Here is a 25,576-nt window from a genome sequence, read left to right as displayed (position 1 = left end):
TGGGGAAAGGTGAGGGTGGGATGAATTGAGAAAGCGGCACTGACATATACACTATCACGTGTAAAATAGATAACTGGGAGGACGTTGCTGTTTAACACAGGGAGCCCAGCCTGGTGCTGTGTGATGACCTGGAGGAGGGGGATGGGGGAGGGGAGGGAGGCTCAAGAGGGAGAGGAGATGTATATATATAATTATGACTGATTCACCTTGTTGTACAACAGAAACCAACACAACATTGTAAAGCAATTTTCCACCGATTAAAAAACAAGATTAAATTAAAAATGTTACTGGGTCCCACATCAGATATTCTGACTTAATTGGTTTAGTGTAGGGCTTCCCAGGTGGCGCTAGTGGTAAAGAATTCGACTGCCAATGCAGGAGACCTAAGAGACCCGGGTTCAGTCCCTGGGTCAGAAAGATTCCCCTGGAGGAGGGCATGGCAACCTACTCCAGTATTCTTGCCTGGAGAATCCCATAGACAGAGGGGAGCCTCGTGGGCTACAGTCCAGAGTGTTGCAAAGAGTCAGACACCACTGGGGCAACTTAGCAGGCACATGGCTTGAGCACTTGGATTCTTTTAAATCTCTCCAGTGAGTCTCACATGTAAGACAAGATTGAGAACCACTGCCTTAGAGGCAGTGTGACATTTTATCCAAAAGAGCACTGATTTCTAAAGTGTGGTCCCTGATCAGCAGGTGATTCTGATACCATTGCAAAGGAGAACTCTCCACCAAAGTATTCCTCTTAGACACCTTGAATAATATTCATAAAAAAGAGCTTATGGCTCACAGTGTTTTTTGCTGGATAGCTTTATTATTAAGTTATCCTTCACTGAAATAAATTGCTGAATTGTAACTTAGAATCAATGGTCACAGTTTCATCTCTAAATTAAATAGCTTCTTAAACTATAAACTAAATATTGTGTTGGAACTTACAAAATTCCAAATGGAATTTCACTTGAGAAAATGTTTTCTGCTGTAGAAGTTTACCTTGAAAATTTAGCTATCTAAAACTTTTATACACAGACATTTGATATGACAACATCAAATGGTACTGCTGATTTAAGAAAACTGGTAGTTCCTCAAATGGAGTTACTATAGGATCCAATAATTCCACCCCCTAAGTATATACCCTCCCGAAGTCCATCCTAGAGGAAATCAGTCCTGAATGTTCATTGGAAGGACTGATGTTGAAGCTGAAACTCCAATACTTTGGCCACCTGATGCAAAGAACTGACTCATTTGAAAAGACCCGGATGCTGGCAATGATTGAAGGTGGGAGGAGAAGGGGACAACAGAGGATAAGATGGTTGGATGGCATCACTGACTTAATGGACATGAGTTTGAGTAAACTCTCGGAACTGGTGATGGACAGGGAGGCCTGGCGTGCTGCAGTCCACAGCTCAGACAAAACTGAGCGACTGAACTGAACTGAAGTATATACGCTACCAAGAGAAATTAAAAAACTCTACACAAAACTTTTATATGAATGCTGATCACAGCACTGTTCATAATAGTGAATTACAATCTGATAATGGAAACAACACAAAAGCCCATCAGCTGATGAATAGATAAAATTCTGTCTATTCACATAATGGAATATGTGAAATTTGGCAATAAAAAGAAATACTGAGACATGTTACAACATGGGTGAATTTTGAAAACATTATGCCATGCGAAAATAGTCACAAAGGACCACATATTTTATGATTCCATTTATATGAAATGTCCAGAATCAGAAACTGAAAAAGACAGAAAGTAGCTTAGTAGTTGTCCAGAGCTAAGGGCTGGGGGAAAATGATACATGACTGCTAATGGGCATGGTGTTTCTTTCTGAGGTGATGAAAATGTTCTAAAAGTGATAGTGGTGATGGTCTTCAACTCCGAATATACTAATCAGATTGCACATATATTTGTGGATATCCAATTACTATACAGAGTAAATACATTCATAAAATAAAACAAGTCTCAGCTTAACAGATTTATTTAATTTCCATTGTCCTATTTGACTTAACTTTGGCAACCTGACTTCAATTTCTTTTTCTTTAGTTCACTGGGACGACCCAGAGGGATGGTATGGGGAGGGAGGAGGGTGGAGGGTTCAGGATGGGGAACACATGTATACCTGTGGCGGATTCATTTTGATATTTGGCAAAACTAATACAATTATGTAAAGTTTAAAAATAAAATCAATCAATGCAAAAATAAATAAAAAATAAAAAAAATAAATTAATTTTCATGGGGGTATAGTTGCTTTACAATATGTGTTAGTTTCCACTGTACAGCAAAGTGAATCCACTGTACATGTACATATTTTCCTCTTTTTTGGATTTCCTTCCCATTTAGGTCACCACAGAGCACGGAGTACAGTTTCCTGAGCTATACAATGTGAGGGTGCTTAATCACTCAGTCATATCCGACTCTTTGCAACCCCGTGGACTGTAGCCCACCAGGTTCCTCTGTCCAGGGGTACTCCAGGCAAGAATACTGGAGTGGGTTGCCATTTCCTTCTCCACTGCTATTCTGTGGGTTCTCATTAGTCATCTGTTTCACACATAGTAGCGTATATGGAACAACAGACTGGTTCCCAATTGGGAAAGGAGTATGTCAAGGCTGTGTATCATCACCCTGCTTATTTAACTTATATGCAGAGTACATCATGAGAAGTGCTGGACTGGGTGAAGCACAAGCTAGAATCAAGATTGCTGGGAGAAATATCAATAACCTCAGATATGCAAATAACACCACACTTACGGCAGAAAGTGAAGAAGAACTAAAAAGCCTCTTGATGAAAGTGAAAGAGGAGAGTGAAAAAGTTGGCTTAAAACTCAACATTCAGAAAACTAAGATCACGTTATCTGGCCCCATCACTTCATGACAAATAGATGGGGAAACAATGGAAACAGTGACAGATGTTATTTTTGGGGGGTTTCAAAATCACTGCAGATGGTGACTGCAGCCATGAAATTAAAAGATGTTTGCTCCTTGGAAGAAAAGTTATGACCAATCTAGACAGCATATTAAAAAGCGGAGACATTACTTTACCAACAAAGGCCCCTGTAGTCAAAGCTTTGGTTTTTCCAGTAGTCATGTATGGATGTGAGAGTTAGACTATAAAGAAGGCTGAGTGCCGAAGAATTGATGCTTTTGAACTGTGGTATTGGAGAAGACTCTTGAGAGTTCCTTGGATGGCAAGGAGATCCAACCAGATCTCCAACCAGATCCATCCTAAAGAAAATCAGCCCTGAATATTCATTGGAAGGACTGATGTTGAAGCTGAAACTCCAATACTTTGGCCACCTGATGTGAAGAACTGACTCATTTGAAAAGACCCCGATGCTGGGAATGATTGAAGGTGGGAGGAGAAGGGGACAACAAAGGATGGTTGGATGGCATCACTGACTCAATGGACATGAGTTTGAGTAGGCTCTGGGAGTTGGTGATGGACAGGGAAGCCTGGCATGCTGAAGTTCATGGTGTTGCAAAGAGTCAGACATGACTAAGCGACTGAACTGAACTGAACTGAGTGTATATATGTCAATCCCAATCACTCAATTCATCCCACCTCCCCTTCACCCCTTGGTATCCATACGCTTGTTTGTTCTCTACATCTGTATCTCTGTTTCTGCTCTGCAAATAAGTTCATTTGTATCATTTTTCTAGATTCCACATAAAACCGATACACAATATTTGCTTTTCTCTTTCTTTCTTCACTCTGTGTGACATTCATGTCTCTGCAAATGGCACAGTTCCATTCCTTTTAATGGCTGAGTGACAACTTGACTTTAAATAGCATAAAATAATTTCAACTGATAAATACCCAAGTCACTGCCAACTTTATAAATCTCTTTTGCATGAAGAACGAAAGTTTACTGAGAGCTTCTGCTGTGCTCAGTTGTTCTGTTGTGTCCAAGTCTTTGTGACTCTATAGACTGTAGCCCACCAAGCTCCTCTTTCCATGGGATTCTCCAGGCAAGAATATTGGAGTCAGTTGCCATGCCCTTCTCCAGGGAATCTTCTCAACCAAGGGACTGAACTCACGTCTCCTGCATTGCAGGCAAGTTCTTTACTCCTGAGCCACTAGCAAAGCCAGTTTACTAAGAGCTTACCATTTTGAATTGTTTTATGTGTTAGGATTTACTTCCACAAAACTATCAAGGTTTTGAGTTCTTATAATACTTACAGATTTTAAGTGTTCATCTAGTCAAGGCTATGGTTTTTCCTGTGGTCATGTATGGATGTGAAAGTTGGACTGTGAAGAAGGCTGAGTGCCGAAGAATTGAAGCTTTTGAACTGTGGTGTTGGAGAAGACTCTTGAGAGTCCCTTGGACTGCAAGGAGATCCAACCAGTCCATTCTGAAGGAGATCAGCCCTGGGATTTCTTTGGAAGGAATGATGCTAAAGCTGAAACTCCAGTACTTTGGCCACCTCAAGTGAAGAGTTGACTCATTGGAAAAGACTCTGATGCTGGGAGGGATTGGGAGCAGGATGAGAAGGGGACGACAGAGGATGAGATGGCTGGATGGCATCACTGACTCGATGGACGTGAGTCTGAGTGAACTCCGGGAGGTGGTGATGGACAGGGAGGCCTGGCGTGCTGCAATTCATGGGGTCGCAAAGAGTCGGACACGACTGAGCGACTGATCTGATCTGATGGTAACCAAAGAGGATAGCAGTGGTGGGGAGCAGAGATAAATTAGGAGTTTGGGATTAACATGAATACTACTATATATGAAATCGTAAACAACAAGGACCCCCAGTATAGCACAGGGAACTAAACTCAATATATTGTGATAATCTATAAGGGAAAAGAATCTGAAGAAGAATATATTATGTATATGTATAAGTGAGTCCCTTTGTTGTAAACTTGAAACTAACACAACATTGTAAATCAATTAAACTTCAGTAAAAAATAAAATTAAAGCAAAGAAGTATTCCACTTCTAGAAATAGAGAACTTGAGACCGGAACACCACTTTAATTTACTAATTTTCTCTACCTGATCAAATCTCTTAATCCCTGATTCTCAATTTTCTTTCAGTTAAATCTTCACCCATTTTGAGAGTCAAAGTAAACTTTCTATTCTGTAAACAGAATGAAGTGAAATGTTAGTCACTCAGTGTGTTCGACTTTTAGTGACCCCATGGACTGTAGCCTTCCAGGAATTCTGTCCATGGAATTTTCCAGGCAAGAATACTGGAGTAAGTAGCCATTCCCTTCTCCAGCAGATCTTTCTGACCCAGGGGAACCTGGGTCTCCTGCATTGCAGGCAGATTCTTTACCATGTGAGCCACCAGGGAAGCCTGTAAACAGAATAGATGGGCACAAAAACTGGGCCCGGATTTCTTTTCTACTTTTTTTTTTTTCAAGCGAAAATTTTTATCAGAGTTGTTCTGTCATGGCTGGGGCAGTGCTACATTTTCCATTTAATTTGTAGATAGATCCTGTTTAAGATCTATCCTGTGATAGAACTGAAGAAGGATGAATGATATCTAGATACAGAACTCAGAGATGAGCAAAAGATTCTGTAGCAGTGGTTAAGGCCTCTGGGCATAACTGACTGTGATGATCACAACCCCACTGGGAGAGGGGAGCATTTGTGAATGTACATGCGGTTATTGGGTTATGTTAGGCAGGAGGCACAGATGAAATTGTAGGAGAGTAAAGGAGACCATGTACACGTTACTGGCAGCCATGGTGTTTTCCATCACACACTTCTTCTACACAGATGGCCACAACCCCATCTTCTTGTTGAAGGAGACCAGACAGCCTCAGAAAGCTAGAGGAAGGAGAAGTTATAAGGAAGGAGAAACTGGGAAGTGGCTAAAGTCCCTGGTTACCAAACAGCTATAGAGTAGAGAATGAAAGTGTTAGTCACTCAGTCATGTCTGACTCTGTGACCCCAGGGACTATAGCCTGCCAGGCTCCTCTGTCCATGAAATTCTCCAGGCAAGAAAACTAGAGATAGCCATTTCCTTCTGCAGGGGATCTTCCCGACCCAGGGATCAAACCCAGGTCTCCTACATTGCAGGCAGATTCTTTACTGTCTGAGCCACAGGGAAGCCCTGGTAGAGAATAAGGATGATGATAAGTAAAGGGAAGAAGAGGAGAAAAATAGGCAGAGGCCAACACTCAGGAATGACTGAGCTACAATATGACAAAGCACTAGGGTTAATGTCTGGGGACTCCTGATGGAATGCCTCTGGCCACGGATGAGCAGCCTTCCAGGGAAGGCCTCTGTGAAGCCTGGCCAGCCTAACGTTTCTGCCCTGGAATTTCCATTTCCTCATTTATCTTTCCATATGCTTCCCAGGTGGCACTAGTGGTAAAGAAGTCACCCGCCAATGACACAGGATACCCTTGGCCGGGAAGATTCCCTGGGGAAGTGAATGGCTACTCACTCCAGCATTCTTGCCTGGAGAATCCCATGGACAGAGGAGCCTGGCAGGCTGCAGTCCCTGCCCTTGAATTTCCATTTCCTCATTAATCTTTCTAGTAAGATCCTGTTTCATGAACAAGCCCAACTGAAACGGAAACACCTCTCAAAACACATTCAGGGAAAAGTTCTTTCATGATACTTCATCATTTATGGTCAGTTTTAAAATCTTGATCATTTCCAAATAATATTTGAAAGAGATTGGTTAATTGTAAACCCAGTACTATTCCCAAAATGGTGGATCCTTTTGACAATGTATCCTCCCTTGTTCTCTCAAAGGCTTGCTTGAGATCACAGAAAGAGAAAGCAGAAGATGATTTAGGGAATGAAGGGGACAGAAAGAAACTATGTGTCTCGCATAGCAAAGAGCCTTTAACAGACAGGAAAACCAAACGAACGAAGCAGTGAGCCAGCTCTTCTACTTTTCTGTCCTCTGCATGATACCAACAATATCACTTATTCACATAACAAAAAAAATTTTTTTTTTTTCTTAACAGAAAAGGCAGCTGCACCTTAGGAAGGTTAAAAACTGAAACCTACGTCCCATGGATGGAGGAGCCTGGTAGGCTGCAGTCCATGGGGTCGCTAAGAGTTGGACACGACTGAGCGACTTCACTTTCAATTTCCACTTTCATGCATTGGAGGAGGAAATGGCAACCCACTCCAGTGTTCTTGCCTGGAGAATCCAATGGATGGAGAAGCCTGGTAGGCTGCAGTCCATGGGGTCGCACAGAGTCAGACACGACTGAGCGACTTAGCAGCAGCAGCAGCAGCATTGCTTTTAAGGCCCTCCCACATGTGGGGGGAAGAACAGTTAAACATGGAAAACTTTGAAAATTGTTTCCTAATTTAAACAATCTGTAACAACAATGAAGCATAGCTAAGCATCCTAAGTTTCCTTGTAAAAGAAACAAAAAGTGCAACAGTTTTAAAGCCAGGATCCTCTGAGGTGTAAAGAAATTCCAAAATTAGGTCCTGTTTCCTGGCTGTGACAAATCTGCCCATTCTTTTAGCACTAGGTATCCAAGGCAGAGATTCTCAAAGTGCTTTCTGCACCGCTGAAAACCTACCAAGCAACAGTAAGTAAAAATAAATCTTCACACCCCAAGTGCAGAGCACTCGATTTCCATCATGCCTTTTACACTAAGTCATTGAACAGCAGGCCCTTAGTCAGAAATTCTAACAGAATTCAAATTTCTTTCTTCAGATCAGCTATTAAGCACCCTGTTGGTGTTGTTTAGTGGCTCAGTTGTTTAGTCGCTCAGTTGTGTCCGACTCTTTGCAACCCCGTGGACTGTAGCCTGCCAGGTTCCTCTGTCCATGGGATTTCCCAGGCAAGATTACTGAATTGGGTTGCCATTTCCTTCTCCAGGGGATCTTCCCAACCCAGGGATTGAACCCAAGTCTCTTGCAGTGGCAGGCAGATTCTTTACCACTGAGCCAAGGAAACCCAAGCACCCTGTACATTTTTTTTTTTTAATTCAGATAGTATTTATATTTAAACATCATAGTACAGTTCCACCTCTCAGAAAATCTTCCAGGGTTACATAATTTATGAAGGTTCATATGAAAGTGAAAGTGAAGTCTCTCAGTCGTGTCTGACTCTTTGCGACCCCATGGACTGTAGCCTACCAGGCTCCCCTGTCTGTGGGATTCTCCAGGCAAGAGTACTGGAGTGGGTTGCCATTTCCTTCTCCAGGAGATCTTCCCAGCCCAGGGATCGAACCCTGGTCTCCCACATTGCGGGCAGACACTTTACCATCTGAGCCACCAGGGAAGACTTGAAGGTTCACATAGAATTCATAAGAAAAACGTAAATTAGAATAAGTCTTACCTTTCATTCTTATTCTTAGACACATTGTAATTTATGTCAGTTAAATTTTCTAGGTTCTGGTCTCTACAGGAAAAAAATAAGCAAATATTTAAATACATATATATGTATATGTGATTTAGTTACATATAATTTTAAGAAATAAAGCATTAGAATAAAAAATTTTAAACCAGTACATAATTTTAAATACAGTCATTTGTGGTTGTAAAGAATATGGGACACTAAAAATCTGACATTGAGCTATTAGATCTATACAACTCAAATAGAGGACAAATTACATTATGAGAGAGAAGTGAACTAAGTTTTTGGAAGGTTTGAGAAATTCAGTCTGAAAAGAAACAACTGATTGATATTTCAGTTGTGTGAATTCTTCACATCACAAAGGACTAACTTTGTATTTCCATGTGGATTATCTCATTTAGATCTCACGGAATCTTGCAGGACAGCATACGAGGCTCAGCAACTCTAAGTGAATTTTCCAAGGTCAATTAACTAATTTGTAAGAGTCAAGGCTTGAAGCTGAGCCACCTGCTCATCTGAAATCAAGTCTTTAATATTTAGAGTCTTCATTCCAGCTTTTTGCATAACAGAGACATGAGAAGTCAACCCAAAATTTGAATCAACAGTCCACAATGTGGAGGATGAATGGGACAATTAGATTCTTAAATCTTGGGCTACAATGATTTGTCACACTTTCATGAGATACAATGTTCTCTGGTGTGTTATGTACATATTAGCTGTTTATATATTTTTTCTATAATACTGGTAGTTCTTAATTTTCTTCCATGAGTTTGGAAAAGCCTTGTCACCAACTCTACTGGTTTGCAGGATGGTTTAGGAGTAAGAGTGAGGCCATTTCTTCCCCTACTTTTATGGGCCAGTTAATCAACCTTCCTAAGCTTCCTTTTGTAACCTAGGATAATATCTAAGTCCACAAGGTTTCAGTGAGAATACATGAGTTAGTGTAATAAAATTTATAGGCACAATGTCTATAGTTGTGCCTGAACTGAGTAAGAATAAATAAGTGATAATTAATAGAAGTGTAGTGACACAGCAGTGGGCACTATGGATTCCAAAATGTTGAGGGACTGTATTTTCATTTCTGCTGTAACTTTTCACATCTTTAGCATTAACTCCAGTTTTCATAAATCTCCCTTCTCTGGTCCTGAATGGTAGATTTCAAGTAAGGTTCTTTTACATGGAATCAGTGTACAGACTCAAATTGATATTTATAAGGATAAAAAATAATATAGAAGTCTTTGTATTTATGTGGAGTGAGACTTACTACTCTTTTTATATAACATCCAAGCCATCAATAATTGATAAATATGTTAATTGGGCAGCATTCCGTAGCTATACTTAAAGCTCACATTTAAAATACTAGCTACATATCTTTGAAAATGTAGAAATTAATTAAATTAATTTTTAATGTGAGTTATAGTAGAAAATATGCCAATTTAATATATGTAAAAAGTAAAGGATTTCAGAAGTAGCTTGGAAGTATCAAAATCATTTGATGCTACAGTCTGAATAATGTAAAATTCAAAACTGACTTCTCCAGCATAGCTCCTAGAACTATGTGAGGAGACCTCCCAGATCTCATCTTTTGAATTTAGAAATAGAGACAGCAGGCTTTTCCTTTTTAACCTTGATCAGTTCAGTTTAGTCACTCAGTCGTGTCCACCTATTTGCGACCCCAGGGACTTCAGGATGCCAGGCTTCCCTGTCCATCACCAGCTCCCGGAGCCTACTCAAGCTCATGTCCACCAAGTCGGTGACGCCATCCAACCATCTCATCCTCTGTCGTCCCCTTCTCCTCCCACCTTCAATCTTTCCCAGCATCAGGGTCTTTTCCAATGAGTAGGTTCTTTGCATCAGGTGGCCAAAGTATTGGAGTTTCAGCTTCATCATCAGTCCTTCCAATGAATATGCAGGACTGATTTCCCTTAGGATTGACAGGTTGGATCTCCTTGCTGTCCAAGGGACTCTCAAGAGTTTTCTCCAACACCACAGTTCAAAAGCATCAGTTCTTTGGCACTCAGCTTTCTTTATAGTCCTTGATGGTCCTTCCTTAATTACTAGAAACACCTCTCGACCTCAGGACTCACCATACTATTTTAACAGCCAGGGTATTAAATTATCCTCCCCGTTAACATTTGAAAATAATTCTTCACTAAACACTTGTGAATAGTGGATTAAAAATTAAGTATTTGACTTAACTTTAAAGGATCATGGTCTTCCATAATCCGGTTTCCCAGCAACGTCAAACTGGGATGGTTGGCAGAGGCAAACACTGAGAGAGCACCCAGAAATGTGAATCTTGGGGAAGGAGGATTCTATCCTAGGAAGTGATTCTCCCTCCAAAGCTAACCTTGGATGAACTGAGTGGCATTTTTAAAGGAAGCTGGTGTTTTTCATTATGACTTAAGAATAAAATCACATTACTGTGACTTAACACGGCCTCGCACGCAGTAGCTGCTCCAAAAATACTTATGGCCTTAAATGTATTTAAATTCTCTTTTCTCCTTCTCTGGTGGAAATTTATTGCTACCTTACCCAGCTCTGGGAAAAGACATGAAAAGGACCGCAGGGGAAAGATGTTAGGCCCTGAACCTCTAAGATAGCCAGCTCCGCACACATCTAGGTACAAATTATGCACCAGGACCACAGAGAAAATGTTCACAAGAGACAGTGATGGACATTTCACTTCCATTTGCATCAGTCACCCAGAACCTGCCTTACTTCACCCCTGAATTGCACATATTTCTTTCCTTTTTTTCACTCAGCTCCCAACCCTAGCTTTGTTTTCTTATTTTGGAACACTTCCTTACGGGGTCGAATATTGCCCTTCCACCAAATTTATATGCTGAAGTCCTAACACCAGCATGTCAGAATGTGCCTTTATTTGGAGAAGGGGGTCTTTACAGAGATCCTTATGTTCAAACGAGGTCATCAGTGTGGGTCCTAATCCAATATGAATGGCATCTTTATTAGAAGAAGGAATTTAGGCTCAGATACACACAGACGGAAGACAACGTGAAGACAAATGGTGAAGACAGCCCTCTACCAGCCAAGAAGGGAGGCCTGGAATAGATCCCTCCATCTGGGCCTTCAGAAGGAACCAACCCTACTGACTTCTTGATCTTAGACCTCTAGACTCCAGAATGATGAGAAAACAAATTTCTGTTTTAACCCACTCAGACTATGGTTCTAGTTATGGCAGTCCTAGTGAACAAATACAGATTCACTTCTGCCCTCACGACAGATACTATTATGTATAGTTCCTGAGCCTGATGCCAGCTACCCTTACCTGCTTAGCACTTTCCACTCCCAGTTGCTGCAGATACTGCATCTTTGATCTGTCTATACTTTCATTCCCCAACCCCACCCCCAGGACCCAATCTTTTGGATCCTAGCTATGGTGAAGGAGGGCAGAAGTGGATTTAGACCTAAGCAAGGAGGAGACACCAGAAGCTCACAAATTCAACCACTCCAGGTAGATAATTCAAAATTGGAACCTGTACTTGCCTTCAAAGAAGCACACTCCAAAAGGGATATAATTGTGAATCATCAAATAAACCATGTTATTAGGGTTATAGAAATTTTGCTGTTTTTATTAAATGGTGCCACATATCAAGTTTGCTAGAGTGGGCTATAAGATTTTATTCTGAATCCTCTATACTAATATTTAAAGCAAAATTAAAAGTTCCAGGTTATGAAAAGTACAAAATGAGGATTTTCTCTGGCTGTTCACCCTGACTGGTGTCATCAGCTAGATTTGGAGATACAATAAAAAGAAGTTCAGATTGCCCATAAACTTACCAAGCTGAAGAATGTGAAAATAAATGTTCATTTTTTAATTAAGACCACATCTATCACGTCATGTCTTTTACACCGTGATAGAAGATGAAAAGCTGTGAGTCAAAGTGTGAAAAATAGATTTTTATAGAAGCCCAGCCAAATGCTGCAGGGTCAAACAAAGGCTTGATTCCAAACCCTTTCTGTGGCGGTTCGATGGAAGGATGACCTGGTAATTTTGTAATTTTATGAGCAGTCAGAATCAACTTTAAGAAAAACCACCAATTCTCTGTGGATCCAGCAAGAAGTGCTATAAAGAAATTTTGTTAACCATAGTAACTAAAAATGTTTTTCTTTATGTAGACTTCAAAATGTTTAGGAAGAAATATGAGTTATCTGTTATGTAGAGTCATGGCATACATTTGGAATATAGGTATTTATCTGTTATAATCATGCAATCTATTTTCCACAGCCCCATTAAGGAATATAACACTTCTTAACAAAGCAGATTAGGCCAAAAAAAAAAAAGAGAGAGATTCCAGGGACCAAGCTATCATTATGTCTTGTATAATACAGGTTTTCATAAGATATGCTCTACGTGAAAGTTAACAGATCACTCCCAACTGCTCTTCCTCTCTTATGAAGGTGTGGGAGGTGTTTATTAAAAGCAGCAATATGTTTCTCTCTCTACAGCTTACTTAAATTGTTTTTGCAGAGTATCAAACACATTTGCAAAATTAAAAGCCTCCATATAAAAAATTCACTATGGTACTTCTTTTATGCCAAGAACTAAATCTTAGGCTTTAAGCTTTAGTTCAAAAGGAATATTTATCTCTCTGAAAGAAATGTAGGACACAGTGAGATAACTGCTATAATTCTTCAACTCTATTGACTTCTCGATATGGGCCCAGCATTACATATTTTTATAATTAGCTTTAATGAGGGAATCTTAAAGATTTTGTATTAAAGAAATTAACAGGTCCATAGAGAAAATGATCAACTTAGATATTTTAAATATAAGATATGATCAAGAATTTCAGTGGCTCTAATTCACTCTGGTTCATTGAGATTGTGGCTCAAAATAGAGTCATTGGTTTAAGCAAGGAAGCCAGTCATAGGATATCAGATCCCTCCAGTCTGGTTTTACTCCTGAGGGCTCAGAGTGTTAGAGTTATGAGGCACTATAGGTTTTATCTAGCTAGGTGATCACAGGTCTTCATTTATTTTGAGATTTAGCATGTAACTCAGAGAATATTTATTAAGCACCTAATGTGTGCCACACATTGTGCTATGCACTGTAGATAAAGAAGTGAACAAGACAGACCCAATATTTGCTCTTAAAAACCCAGTAGTTGAAGACAGATTATTAAATAATAATTCCTTGTAAGAGGCAAACATTCTGCAGAACAGAATAATAGCTTGAGAACATCTAGAAGGACCTGAAGCAGAAGTGATGGGTCAGGGTGGGCTTCTCAGAGCCTGAGTAAAAGACATCTAAGCTCATACTTGAAGTATAAATAGCAGTTATCCCTGCAAGAATGATGGCGGAGGAGCAAGGTATGAGCAGGTCAGAGAGTGAGTGGCTGGACTTTGCTTGTGGGTGGGGCCTAGCAGGGAATGGGGGTGGAAAACCTGTGGAGGCAACATCATGCTAGGCTTTGGAAATCAGGTTAAGGGGTACATGTTATCCAGTGGCAATGAGAAGACACCAAAGGATTTCATCAGAGGAAGGACAGGATCAGATTTATGTTTTAGGAAGATCACTCGACAGTGTGGCAGATGGACTGAGGGCAGAAGGTATCACTGACAGCAGATGGACTAGTCAGGAGACCTCACAGTAAGCTGGGCTCTAGTAGCAAGTGGGGATGATGAAGTGTCTCAGTTCCTGAGATAATTAGGAGAAGCATTCAAACTGACCTATTGATTCCGGGGAATGAAGCAACAGAAAGGGTCAAGGTGGCCTCCCATCTCCAGCTTTCTGTCTTGAGCAGAAATGTGAGAAAGACACAATAGGGAGATAGAGAAGAATTCTTGTCTTATTGAAATACTAGCAAGACATGTCTCCGCAAATAGGAAACCCTTTATAAAGAAGGAAGTATAATACTACAAGAGCTTCCCAGGTGGCGCTAGCGGTAAAGAACTTGCCTGCCAACGCAGGAGACATAAGAGACGTGGGTTCGATCCCTGGGTCGGGAAGATCCCCTGGAGGAGGACATGGCAACCGACTCCAGTATTCTTGCCTGAAAACTCCCATGGACAGAGGAGCCTGGCAGGCTACCTTCATAGGGTCAGAAAGAGTCAGACACGACTAAAGCCACTTAGCACGCACACAGTGCGTAATTCTACAAATAGTTCAGAGTATTTTTTCTACTTTAGATGAATGATGCCCTTCTAACAGTAAAGACCTGTATCACTGGATGTGTTTCAACCTTCATATGGGAGCAGCTGCTTATAGGCTACAGATAATTGAGAAATATTTATCTTTCTTTAATGTTGGTTCATGAAAATGTGAAACTCACTGCTAAAAGTCAAATGGTTTTTCCCTGAGTAAATGAAAATTCTGTGCACATCTGCATTTGTTCACATTGTTGGGCTCCTAGAAGAGCTCAGGGACACCTGCTCACATTCTGATTGATGACTGAAGCTTATTCCTCCCCTAACTGTGAATTAAATATACAGCTGCTGGAAATGTCAGCAAAGTCACACAAAAGCAACTCTGATTCACTGCTGTTATACTATTAAATAATCAGTGCTCCTGTCACACTGAATTGGATGTAAAAGTGCTTTGTGGCTATTATTTCTACTGGGAGGCATGTTAAAATGCCCCCTCTCTTTACCCATTAAAATCAATGGGCCACAAAGATACACTGTAGATACAGGTGACTGAACACATTGAGTGAACTCCCTTTTTTCAAATAGGCAGCTCAGTCTTTCCTGTTTATTCTACGATGATTCTTGAATATCCTGGCTGATTATCATCAAATCAGCCCCCACACCCCCCGCCCGCCTCCTTGTGGCTCAGCTGATAAAGAATCTGTCTGCAATGTGGGAGACCTGGGTTTGGCCCCTGGGTTGGGAAGATCCCCTGGAGAAGGCAAAGGCTACCCACTCCAGTATTCTGGCCTGGAGCATTCCAGGGATTCCCTGGTGGCTCAGGCAGTATAGAATCCACTTGCAATGGGGAGACCTGGGTTCAATCCCTAGGTTGGAAAGAGCCTCTGGAGGAGGGCATGGCAACCCACTCAAGTATTCTTGCCTGGAGAATCACCAAGGACAGAGGTGCCTGGCGGGCTATAGTCCATAGGGTCGTGAAGAGTCGGACATGACTAAGTGATGAAGCACAGCACAGCACAGCATCAATATGTATACACTATCGTGTGTAAAGTGGATAGCTATGAGAAGTTGCTGTATAACACAAGGAGATTAGTCTAGCGCTCTGTGATGACCTAGAGGGGTGGAATAGGGGGAGGGAAGGGAGGCTGGACGTAGAGGTGGAGAGGAGGACTGGGGTGGGTGTGGGGAGGCAATATACATGTAATTATGGTTGGTTTGCATTGTTGTATGGTAGGAACCAACACAATGTTGTAAAATTTTTTTAAAGAAAAGGAAAAAAAAAAAACCCACACAAATAGAAAGGGCAAATGAAAACACTAATGTAGAAAACAAACTAAAAGACATAAGAACCAGGCTGATAAGCATGTCACACTGTCCTCTTGCTACCGTGGCTTCAGAGCACTTTTCTGTATGTTATTTGCTTTCTTCATCCCAGAATAGCGAGACCATAATTCCTAGCTATATATTTATTACAACAAAATTTCAGGTCAGCAGAACAATGTAGACTTCTGATACAATGCACTCTGGTGCATTATTGATGAATAAGCTCTTTTGGTGAAAGATATAACATAAAGATAGGACATAAAGACTCCCTGGAGAAAGAAATAGCAACCCATTCCAGTATTCTCACCTGGGAAATCCCATGGACAGAGGAGTCTGTTGTGGGCTATGGTTCATGGGGTTGCAAAGAGTCGGACACAATTTAGCAACTAAACATGTATGACATAAAGATAGTGAACTGAAAGATATTTACAAAACTCAAAATGGAAGTTCAAGGTTAAAATCTGCTGGCTTTACTTGGAGCTGTAATTCTGAAGACTCAATATCCTTTCCAATGCTCCAATCCTCTGTAAGCATCTATGTAAATCACTGGTTTGGTCCAGCTTCTCCAAAATGTGTTTTACTCTTAATTAATTTCATACATTTTTCATTTCAGTCCTGATACTCTATTTCCTCTAGACAACAAACACTAATTTGTCTTCGTGCAAATAAGAAATATACAACTGCATGTGAGAGAATGCAATTGATTCCGGAAGAGTACAACATGTTCTTTGCTGACAGGAAACACATGGGTTATAAATGTGTGCTCATTTCAACATAAGAAAAACAAAAGGCTTCTTTTTTAAAAAGAGAAGAAAGAAAGAACTTTGGGTACAGGCAATGGCAACCCACTCCAGTACTCTTGCCTGGAAAATCCCATGGATGAAGGAGCCTGGTGGGCTGCAGTCCATGGGGTCGCTAAGAGTCGGACACGACTGAGCGACTTCACTCTCACTCTTCACTTTCCTGCATTGGAGAAGGAAATAGCAACCCACTCCAGTGTTCTTGCCTGAAGAATCCCAGGGATGGGGGAGCCTCGTGGGCTGATGTCTATGGGGTCAAACAGAGTCGGACACGACTGAAGTGACTTAGCAGCAGCAGCAAGATAGTTAGGCAAAGTCACTTACCGCTTAGTATTTCTGAGTGCTGAAGGTTTCACTTGAATGAGATTGTCTAAAGCTTGGCTGTTAAAAAGAGAAAAACACAAACTCCAATCGGTAATGGGGTTTTTTTGTTTGTGCTAGGTCTGTAAACCAGTATTATAAATCTGCTCTGTCAGGAGCAACAGACAGGAGAGCTATGAAATGACTGCTTTTATTTGATTACCTTTGATTGCTTCTGATTACTGCAGGATTCACTTTGATGAGTTTATCGAGATCCTGGTTTCTGTAAATAGAAAAATAAAGAGGTTAATTATAAATTATTTTGGTAAGATCACTAAAGTTATAAATCTGCTTGAACTAACAGTAAAACAGAACATTCTTCCTACCCAAAGTACAAAAATTAATACAGTTCTATTACCTTTGATTTTTGAGGAGAATTTCAGGATTCACTTTGATGAGCTTATCAAGATCTTGATTTCTTTAAGTGCAAAAAAATTAAAGCAGTTTTGTTAGAGATAATCCAGGTTTAAGTTGGTTGGAACTGGAAGAAGGGATTAGCTATTTTATCATTGGTTGTTGTTGTTGTCAGACTCTTTTGCTACCCCATGGACTGTAGCCCGCTAGACTTCTCTGTCGATGGGATTTCCCAGGCAGGAATACTGGAGCAGGTTGCCATCCCCTTCTCCAGATGATCTTCCCAACCCCAGGATTGAGCATTGACAGGAGGATTCTTTACCACTGAGCCAACAGGGAAACTCATCTATGAGACCTACCGGTTTGGCATAGAACGGCCTTGAGATACATTTCAACCAATCCAGGGAGGATACATTATGTAGGATCAAGAGAAAAACTACTCTAACTTCACACAGTTTGTTGTCAGAGCCCATCTACCAGGGCACGCTGACTCAGAGTCCACAGCAGACATCTTGTGATTCACCACTTTTACTCCGGAATGCTTTAACAATACGAAGATACAAATGATTACAAGGTCCTTGATATTTTAAAAACCATATTCATCAACTAATGATATCATTTTGTAAAAAATTAATAAGCACCAAAACTGGGATTATACTTAACGTAAGGCTTGGCAAAGAGAGTTCCAGTAATCCATAAAAATTGTGACTTCTCTTTCCTCTATGATGACTTAAAAAGCTGAAATCATGGTCAGATTAGGGACATGCTCTGATAACTGTCGACTTCCCAGTTGAAATGCTATGACTTTCTTTCCTCAGTTAGAGACCATGGTTTGCGATCACTCATTGCATCCATATAATACTTTGTTTTTAAGGGCTGGAAATTAGTGATTTTTCAAAGTGTTCCTCTAAACCATTTTATAATATTTATCCAAAGAAATAGAATAGCCCACAGTAGCAAGAAATCTTGGGATTGATAACACCTGCTTCCAGTATATTTTAGACAGTTACCTGCCTGTATCTCTTTCCCCCTCCAAAGTCCTCTTCCCTTAAATAAAAACATAGTTTACTCTTCAAAAGTCTGATGGGAGATTAAGAACTAAAGGAGAACCACTTGGAGGTTAATCATCAAAATGTCTGAGAAAACCTACATGGGAAAAGAATCTAAAAAAGAGTGGTATACATATAACCTGAAACTAACACAGCATTGTAAACCAACTATATTCCAATAAATTTTTTTTTTAATCTGAGGAAAAGGTGTGCATTTCCCTCCCCAGCCCCTAAGCCTTTCCACAGAATTTGCTTCCCAGTTCATGGCTTCACTGAGTTTCAGCTCTTATCCTTGTCCTTAGATCTCCATGGCAGACAAAAAGCCCTTAAATGAATTTTCACTGTTTTGAATTATCTTCAGTAATAATATTCTCAATTAAAGATAATCAACTGGTGTCTACAAACAGTATCAAAGAAATGCCAAACATGTGAGAATTATCCAAAATATAATTTTCTTGTATAAACTGGTTATAAAATCTGTGTAAAATTAAATTGTGCCTGAAAGACAATCTTTAAAATGTTGATTATTCATACACTAAAAGAAAAAAAAAGTACAAAGAATAAAATTTTGTAGAGGAAATAATATGTTCAAAGGCCTCAACCTTTTAATACATAAGATCAAGCTCAATATTTTTGTGTAACAACATATAATTTTCACCTACCAGCATAATTAAGAGTAAATTGTATAAAAAAGCAAACATGAGCATGAGAACTTCCTTTTTTTACTGTTCTGCTCAGGACAGAAAACTTGGTTCATTGCAAAACTTAGAACTGTGCTATATCATAGAACTGTATCAGAGTTCTATAGTTCTACTCATAGTTCTAGGAGTACTATATCATAGAAGTCATTAAAAAATACATTTTACATCATAGCACAACACATCACCTTTTCAGTCAGTCAGTAAGACAGACATACATACATAATAAAATATAAACTTCACAAAGTAAGACTTCCCAACGTAAGAAGAACTCTCATTTTCTACTCTGTTTCACTTTAGTTAATTGGGGCGGGGGGGAATGCTGACTGCCAGTCACTAAATTAATTACAAGACCATTTAATGGATTTTGGTCTATAATTTGAGAATCACTAGCTTAGAAAACATAAACACGTGCTATGATTTACCACTTCTCCTAAAATGACAACACCTGTGTTAATAAACCAAGTCCTGAATTGCCTTGATTGATAGTATCATGCAACTTATTTCAGTGAATTTCAATGAAATAGACACTTTTTTCAGGCCCTGGATTCTTAAAAAACACAGGAATCTGAGATCTGAATTTTATCCAGGAAAAAGTGTTATGTTTTTCCTATTCAAGTTACTGCTTTCGTTTATTTTGCTTTAAGGATATAGGGCGATACACTGGCACATTTAGCTATCATTACTTTCATGTGGGTCTCCCAAGTGGTGCTAGTGGTGAAGAACCCACCTGCCAATGCAGGAGATATGAGAGATGTGGGTTCAATCCCTGGGTGGGGAAGATCCCCTGGAGGAGGGCATGGCAACACACTAGTATTCTTGCCTGGAGAATGCCATGAACAGAGGAGCCTGGTGGGCTATGGTCCATAGCATAGCAGAGTTGGACATGACTAAAGTGATTTAGCATGCACCCACTTCATGTAGTTCAAAAGTTATAAGGTGTTTTGCGGTCATTGGCATAAATTTGTGCCATAGTCATTTCAAAGACAGAAGTAACATTTCACACGACCCTGTGAAAGCAGTGGAGAACATCCTCTAGCTGTCTCAAGGCAACAGCAAAAGGCCTAGCTTTATAATTTCCACTCTTTCCTGAGGTGCTAGATCAACTTTCATTTATTTTAAGATCAAAGTCTGTGAACTGTGACTTAAAGACCAGGAGTTGGGCTGAGGGTTGGAAGAACTCACAGAAGGCTATGAGATATTTGCCCCTGGCCTCTGTCTTCTCATCTGTAAAATGAGAAGACGGGATTGAGTCTAATCCTCTGCCCATCTTTAACATCTTCTACTCCTAGGAATCTATGAATATGAGTTTTACTGGTTGTCATATTTACTGAATTAGCTATTTCATTTCTCCTTTTCTTTTTTAAATGCAACTCACTGACAATACATTCTATATTCAGCAAGCAGTACATGTAATATATTAAATTGACAACCTATTATTGTCTTGGAGTCCCATCTCTGTGCCCCCAGTACATAATTAGCTTTAATCTATGATAATTGCCTGCTGTTAAGAAGATTGAGTATGTCTACTGAATTCTCTTTTTTGGCACCCACGGCCTATAATTATACCTAATGTGCACCTAATGATACCTAGTTGTAAGCTTCAAACCCAGTAGGTGTTCAGTAATTATTCACTGCCTAACAGATCACAGAACCACTGTTCATCTTCCACTAGTTTCTCCGTGACCCTGGCCAAATCACTTAACCTTTCTGAGTCTTAATTTCCTCTTCTGTAAATTGAATAGGTTTGAGTGGAACGTGAAAAGTGAAAGTTGCTCAGTTGTGTCCGACTCTGCAGACCCCATGGACTGTAGCCCGCCAGGTTCCTCTGTCCATGGGAATTCTCCAGGCAAGAATACTGGAGTGGGTAGCCATTCCCTTCTCCAGGGGGGAATCTTTCCAACCCAGGGATTGAACCCAGGTCTCCCACACTGCAGGCAGATTCTTTACCATCTGAGCCACCAGCCCCTGCTTTAACTGGAATAGTGGTTTGCGAAATTGTTCAAACTGACTGGGCTATGAGTTCTCTGAGGTTCCTTCTTTCCATCTCCAAAATTTGTGATTTTTCTATGTACCAGATAAACTCAAAAAAGTGAAATCATAAAAACATTTTTAAATATATACATTATATATATCTATAATAGTGGTGTATAATGATATAAAAATCTAAATATATACAATATTAAATATAAATATATAATCTAAATATATACATATGTCTATAATAGTAGTATATAATGATATAAAAATCTCCATAAACCAGAGGCAAAAATTGAATTTCATTTTTCATCATCACAGATACTACTTAAAGAATTATCATTTTAGGTCCATTACTTTGCTAGGATCAGCAAATCATCTAAAAAATAATGAACCTCATAAAATTTCCACCAACTATCACTTTCCAAAAATGAGATGAATAAATTTGCTTATAATGAATCTAATGAGATGTCCAGCTCTTTTTCAAAAATTAACAACCATTAACAAATTTTAATCAAACCCTGAAACAAAGGTATTGCCATCAATACTACAAATCATAAACAGGGCATAGACTAAATTATGTTTCTAGCCCAGTCACTCCCTTCAATTGCTTTATCTGAGTTGTCTTTCTTTCTATTAGCAAATACACATCTTATTTATCAGAGATATATAAAATTCATGATGACTTTTCAAGATTTACATTCAGTTTGCCCATGGAATGATTACAAGTCATTTATATTCATATTATGCTTAGTTAAGGAGAAACAAACCAAAGTAAATAAATAACATCTTTGTCTTACCTAGCCGTGTTTTTGACAGCTTTGGGGCTTACGTTAATAAGTTCATCAAGACCTTGTTCACTGCTAAAACAAAATAAATGGTCAAATCCAGTTGGAAATTAGCAAATTTTATGACTGCTGTTTTTTCTTTTGACACTTGTAAATCATTTGATGGGATCCTAGACAAAAAGTGATAAATGTACTGAGTTTTTACTTTGTCTAAAATAGTTATCTCTTTTAAATCCTCAAAGCAACTGAGTTAAATATCAGCATTCTCTTTTTGCAAATAAATTGAGTTGCATGAAAGTTAAGGCCTTCTTTAGGCCAAGTATAAGAAATAACTGACAGCGAATTAGGTAACCACATGTTGCCTCCTGTCCACATCCTTCCTCTCTCTGTTCACAATAATTCCTTACAACTGCACAAGGCTTTTCACCAACATTATTATCACAATAATTTTGAGAGGCAGCTTGGCTATTCTGTCATGCTTTTCTTAACTTTTGCTCCAGTGGACAATGAGCCTTAACTTCTTAAGAAGACCAGAGCATATTCAAACTCTTGCAGAAATATTTCTAATCAAGTATTGGGATGTTATGTCACCAAATTTCTGAAGAGTCACTTAAAAATTAATCCTCAGGTTTATGAAAGAGAACAAAGCCAATATTCTTTGGTTTATTCAGTTTTATGAACTTATAATTTATTAACTAAATTTGCAGTAATAATCTAGTTAAACTATAATTGCATTAAATGAATTTCTCACGTCATTATACAGAATTAGCTTCAATATTACAATTTGACAATATTATAATATAACAAATTGAAGCAATATAAAAACCTATCCAGCATTATTACATGTCAGCAAATCAATTTTTCTCTTTTTTTTTTTCATATCCCTTTCAAACATCCTTAGCCAAATAATTAACTTTATTCTGGGGCATAAATTGAAGACTTGCTCATGAGTCTTCAACAATACTGATAAACTTACCTTTTCTTTGCTGAGGGAGTCACTTTAATAAGACTGTCCAGGTCTTGGCTCCTGAAAAATGTAAATTTTAATAGCTGGTAACATAAAATAAAATCAGTTATAATTTGTATATTTTTTAAATCTTAATATTGAATAAAGTGATTGTTGCTAATTCAAAACTTCATTTTACTTGAATATTCTTTTTAGTTCTCTGTGAAACCAGATAGCTAATATAAATTCATTTCTTATACAACTACATATATATGAAAATTTAGTTTTATTCTTATTCCTTTCAAGACAAACTCAATTTAAGTTGCTCTTAAATTTCTTATTTCCTGTATTGTATTTGGTACTAGAATCAGCATTTAGAATTTGTTTCAAGGTTGTAATGAACAAGAGAAAAATCTGAAGTGTACATCATTTCCATGTATTCCTTGCTTCCCTCTCCTCAGAATAAAACAAAACAAAACCCTGGAACTTTTTAAAAAAGAGTGTAGGGCATACACACTGAGGAAACCAGAAGGGAAAGAGACACGTGTACCCCAATGTTCATTGCAGCACAGTTTATAATAGCCAGGACATGGAAGCAACCTAGATGTCCATCAGCAGATGAATAGATAAAAAAACTATGGTACATATACACAATGGAGTATTACTCAGCCATTAAAAAGAATACATTTGAATCAGTTCTAATGAGGTGGATGAAACTGGAGCCTATTATACAGAGTGAAGTAAGCCAGAAAGAAAAACACCAATACAGTATACTAACGCATATATATGGAATTTAGAAAGATGGTAACAATAACCCTGTGTACGAGACAGCAAAAGAGACACTGATGTATAGAACAGTCTTATGGACTCTGTGGGAGAGGGAGAGGGTGGGAAGATTTGGGAGAATGGCATTGAAACATGTAAAATATCATGTATGAAACGAGTTGCCAGTCCAGGTTCGATGCACGATACTGGATGCTTGGGGCTGGTGCACTGGGACGACCCAGAGGGATGGTATGGGGAGGGAGGAGGGAGGAGGGTTCAGGATGGGGAATACATGTATACCTGTGGTGGATTCATTTTGATATTTGACAAAACTAATACAATTATGTAAAGTTTAAAAATAAAATAAAATTAAAAATTAAAAAAAAAATTAAAAAGAGTGTATTTCCTGATTCTAAGGTATGGAAGTAATATAAATAATATGAATATGTAACATAGAGGCAACTCCAAGATATTAAACAATTCAGAATCATGCTTCATGCATGGTCTATATCAGAACAAAGAAGACTTCTGACAATAAAATTTGCTTTTGTACTCAAAAAGGCAATAATATTTATTTTCTTTATAATAAATACATTTTTTATATTTACTTTTTATAAAAAGAAATAGAGGAAAACAATAGAATGGGAAAGACTAGAGATCTCTTCAAGAAAATTAGAGATACCAAGGGAACATTTCATATAAAGATGGGCTAAATAAAGGACAGAAATGGTAGGGACCTAATAGAAGCAGATGATATTAAAAACAAGTGGTAAGAATACATGGAAGAACTGTACAAAAAAGATCTTCATGACCCGGATAATCACAATGGTGTGATCACTCACCTAGAGCCAGACATCCTGGAATGTGAAGTCAAGTGGGCCTTAGGAAGCATCACTATGAGCAAAGCTAGTGGAGGTGATGGAATTACAGTTGAGCTATTTCAAATCCTGAAAGATGATGCTGTGAAAGTGCTGCACTCAAGATGCCAGCAAATTTGGAAAACTCAGCAGTGGCCAAAGGACTGGAAAAGGTCAGTTTTCATTCCAATCCCAAAGAAAGGCAATGCCAAAGGATGCTCAAACTACTGTACAATTGCGCTCATCTCACACGCTAGTAAAGTAATGCTCAAAATTCTCCAAGCCATGCTTCAGCAATACGTGAACCATGAACTTCCAGATGTTCAAGCTGGTTTTAGAAAAGGCAGAGGAACCAGAGACCAAATTGCCAACATCCGCTGGATCATTGAAAAAGCAAGAGAGTTCCAGAAAAACATCTATTTCTGCTTTATTGACTATGCCAAAGCCTTTGACTGTGTGGATCACAATAAACTGTGGAAAATTCTGAAAGACATGGGAATACCAGACCACCTGACCTGCCTCTTGAGAAACCTGTATGCAGGTCAGGAAGCAACAGTTAGAACTGGACATGAAACAACAGGCTGGTTCCAAATAGGAAAAGGAGTACGTCAAGGCTGTATATTGTCACCCTGCTTATTTAACTTATATGCAGAGTATATCATGAGAAAAGCTGGACTGGAAGAAGCACAAACTGGAATCAAGATTGCTGGGAGAAATATCAATAACCTCAGATATGCAGATAACACCACCTTTATGGCAGAAAGTGAAGAGGAACTAAAGAGCCTCTTGATGAAAGTGAAAGAGGACAGTGAAAAAGATGGCTTAAAGCTCAACATTCAGAAAACGAAGATCATGGCATCCGGTCCCATCACTTCATGGGAAATAGATGGGGAAACAGTGGAAACAGTGGCTGACTTCATTTTTCTGGGTTCCAAAATCACTGCAGATGGTGACTGCAGCCATGAAATTAAAAGATGCTTACTCCTTGGAAGGAAAGTTATGATCAATCTAGACAGCATATTAAAAAGCAGAGACATTACTGTGCCAACAAAGGTCCATCTAGTCAAGGCTATGTTTTTTCCTGTGGTCATGTATGGATGTGAGAGTTGGACTGTGAAGAAAGCTGAGCCCCGAAGAACTGATGCTTTTGAACTGTGGTGTTGGAGAAGACTCTTGAGAGTCCCTTGGACTGCAAGGAGATCCAACCAGTCCATCCTAAAGGGGATCAATCCTAGGTATTCATTGAAGGGACTGATGCTGAA

At 39.2% G+C, this 25,576-nt stretch overlaps 1 protein-coding gene across 50 annotated transcripts in view; it reads right to left on the bottom strand.

Moving 5' to 3' along the window:
- The window catches only part of SCEL (sciellin), a 125,344-nt gene that overhangs the window by 19,195 nt on the left and 80,573 nt on the right, over nt 1–25,576 (bottom strand). For 16 of the 50 annotated variants that reach the window (XM_086330044.1, XM_086330056.1, XM_086330045.1 and 13 more), the window contains 6 exons: nt 22,723–22,773; nt 21,759–21,821; nt 17,239–17,298; nt 17,044–17,103; nt 16,845–16,901; nt 8,269–8,331 (listed from right to left, as the gene is read on the bottom strand). In XM_086330044.1, coding sequence (XP_086186170.1) covers nt 8,269–8,331; nt 16,845–16,901; nt 17,044–17,103; nt 17,239–17,298; nt 21,759–21,821; nt 22,723–22,773 — 354 coding nt within the window. The remainder of the gene's footprint in view (nt 1–8,268; nt 8,332–16,844; nt 16,902–17,043; nt 17,104–17,238; nt 17,299–21,758; nt 21,822–22,722; nt 22,774–25,576) is intronic. The other 34 variants (XM_086330046.1, XM_086330061.1, XM_086330048.1 and 31 more) reach the window with 10 other exon arrangements.

The sequence above is a fragment of the Bos grunniens genome, chromosome 12 (assembly GCF_055505025.1).
Source record: "Bos grunniens cultivar Pamir isolate PY7600 chromosome 12, Bosgru_T2T1.0, whole genome shotgun sequence".
Taxonomy (NCBI): Eukaryota; Metazoa; Chordata; class Mammalia; order Artiodactyla; family Bovidae; genus Bos; species Bos grunniens.
This window is presented reverse-complemented; position numbering and strand designations above follow the sequence as displayed.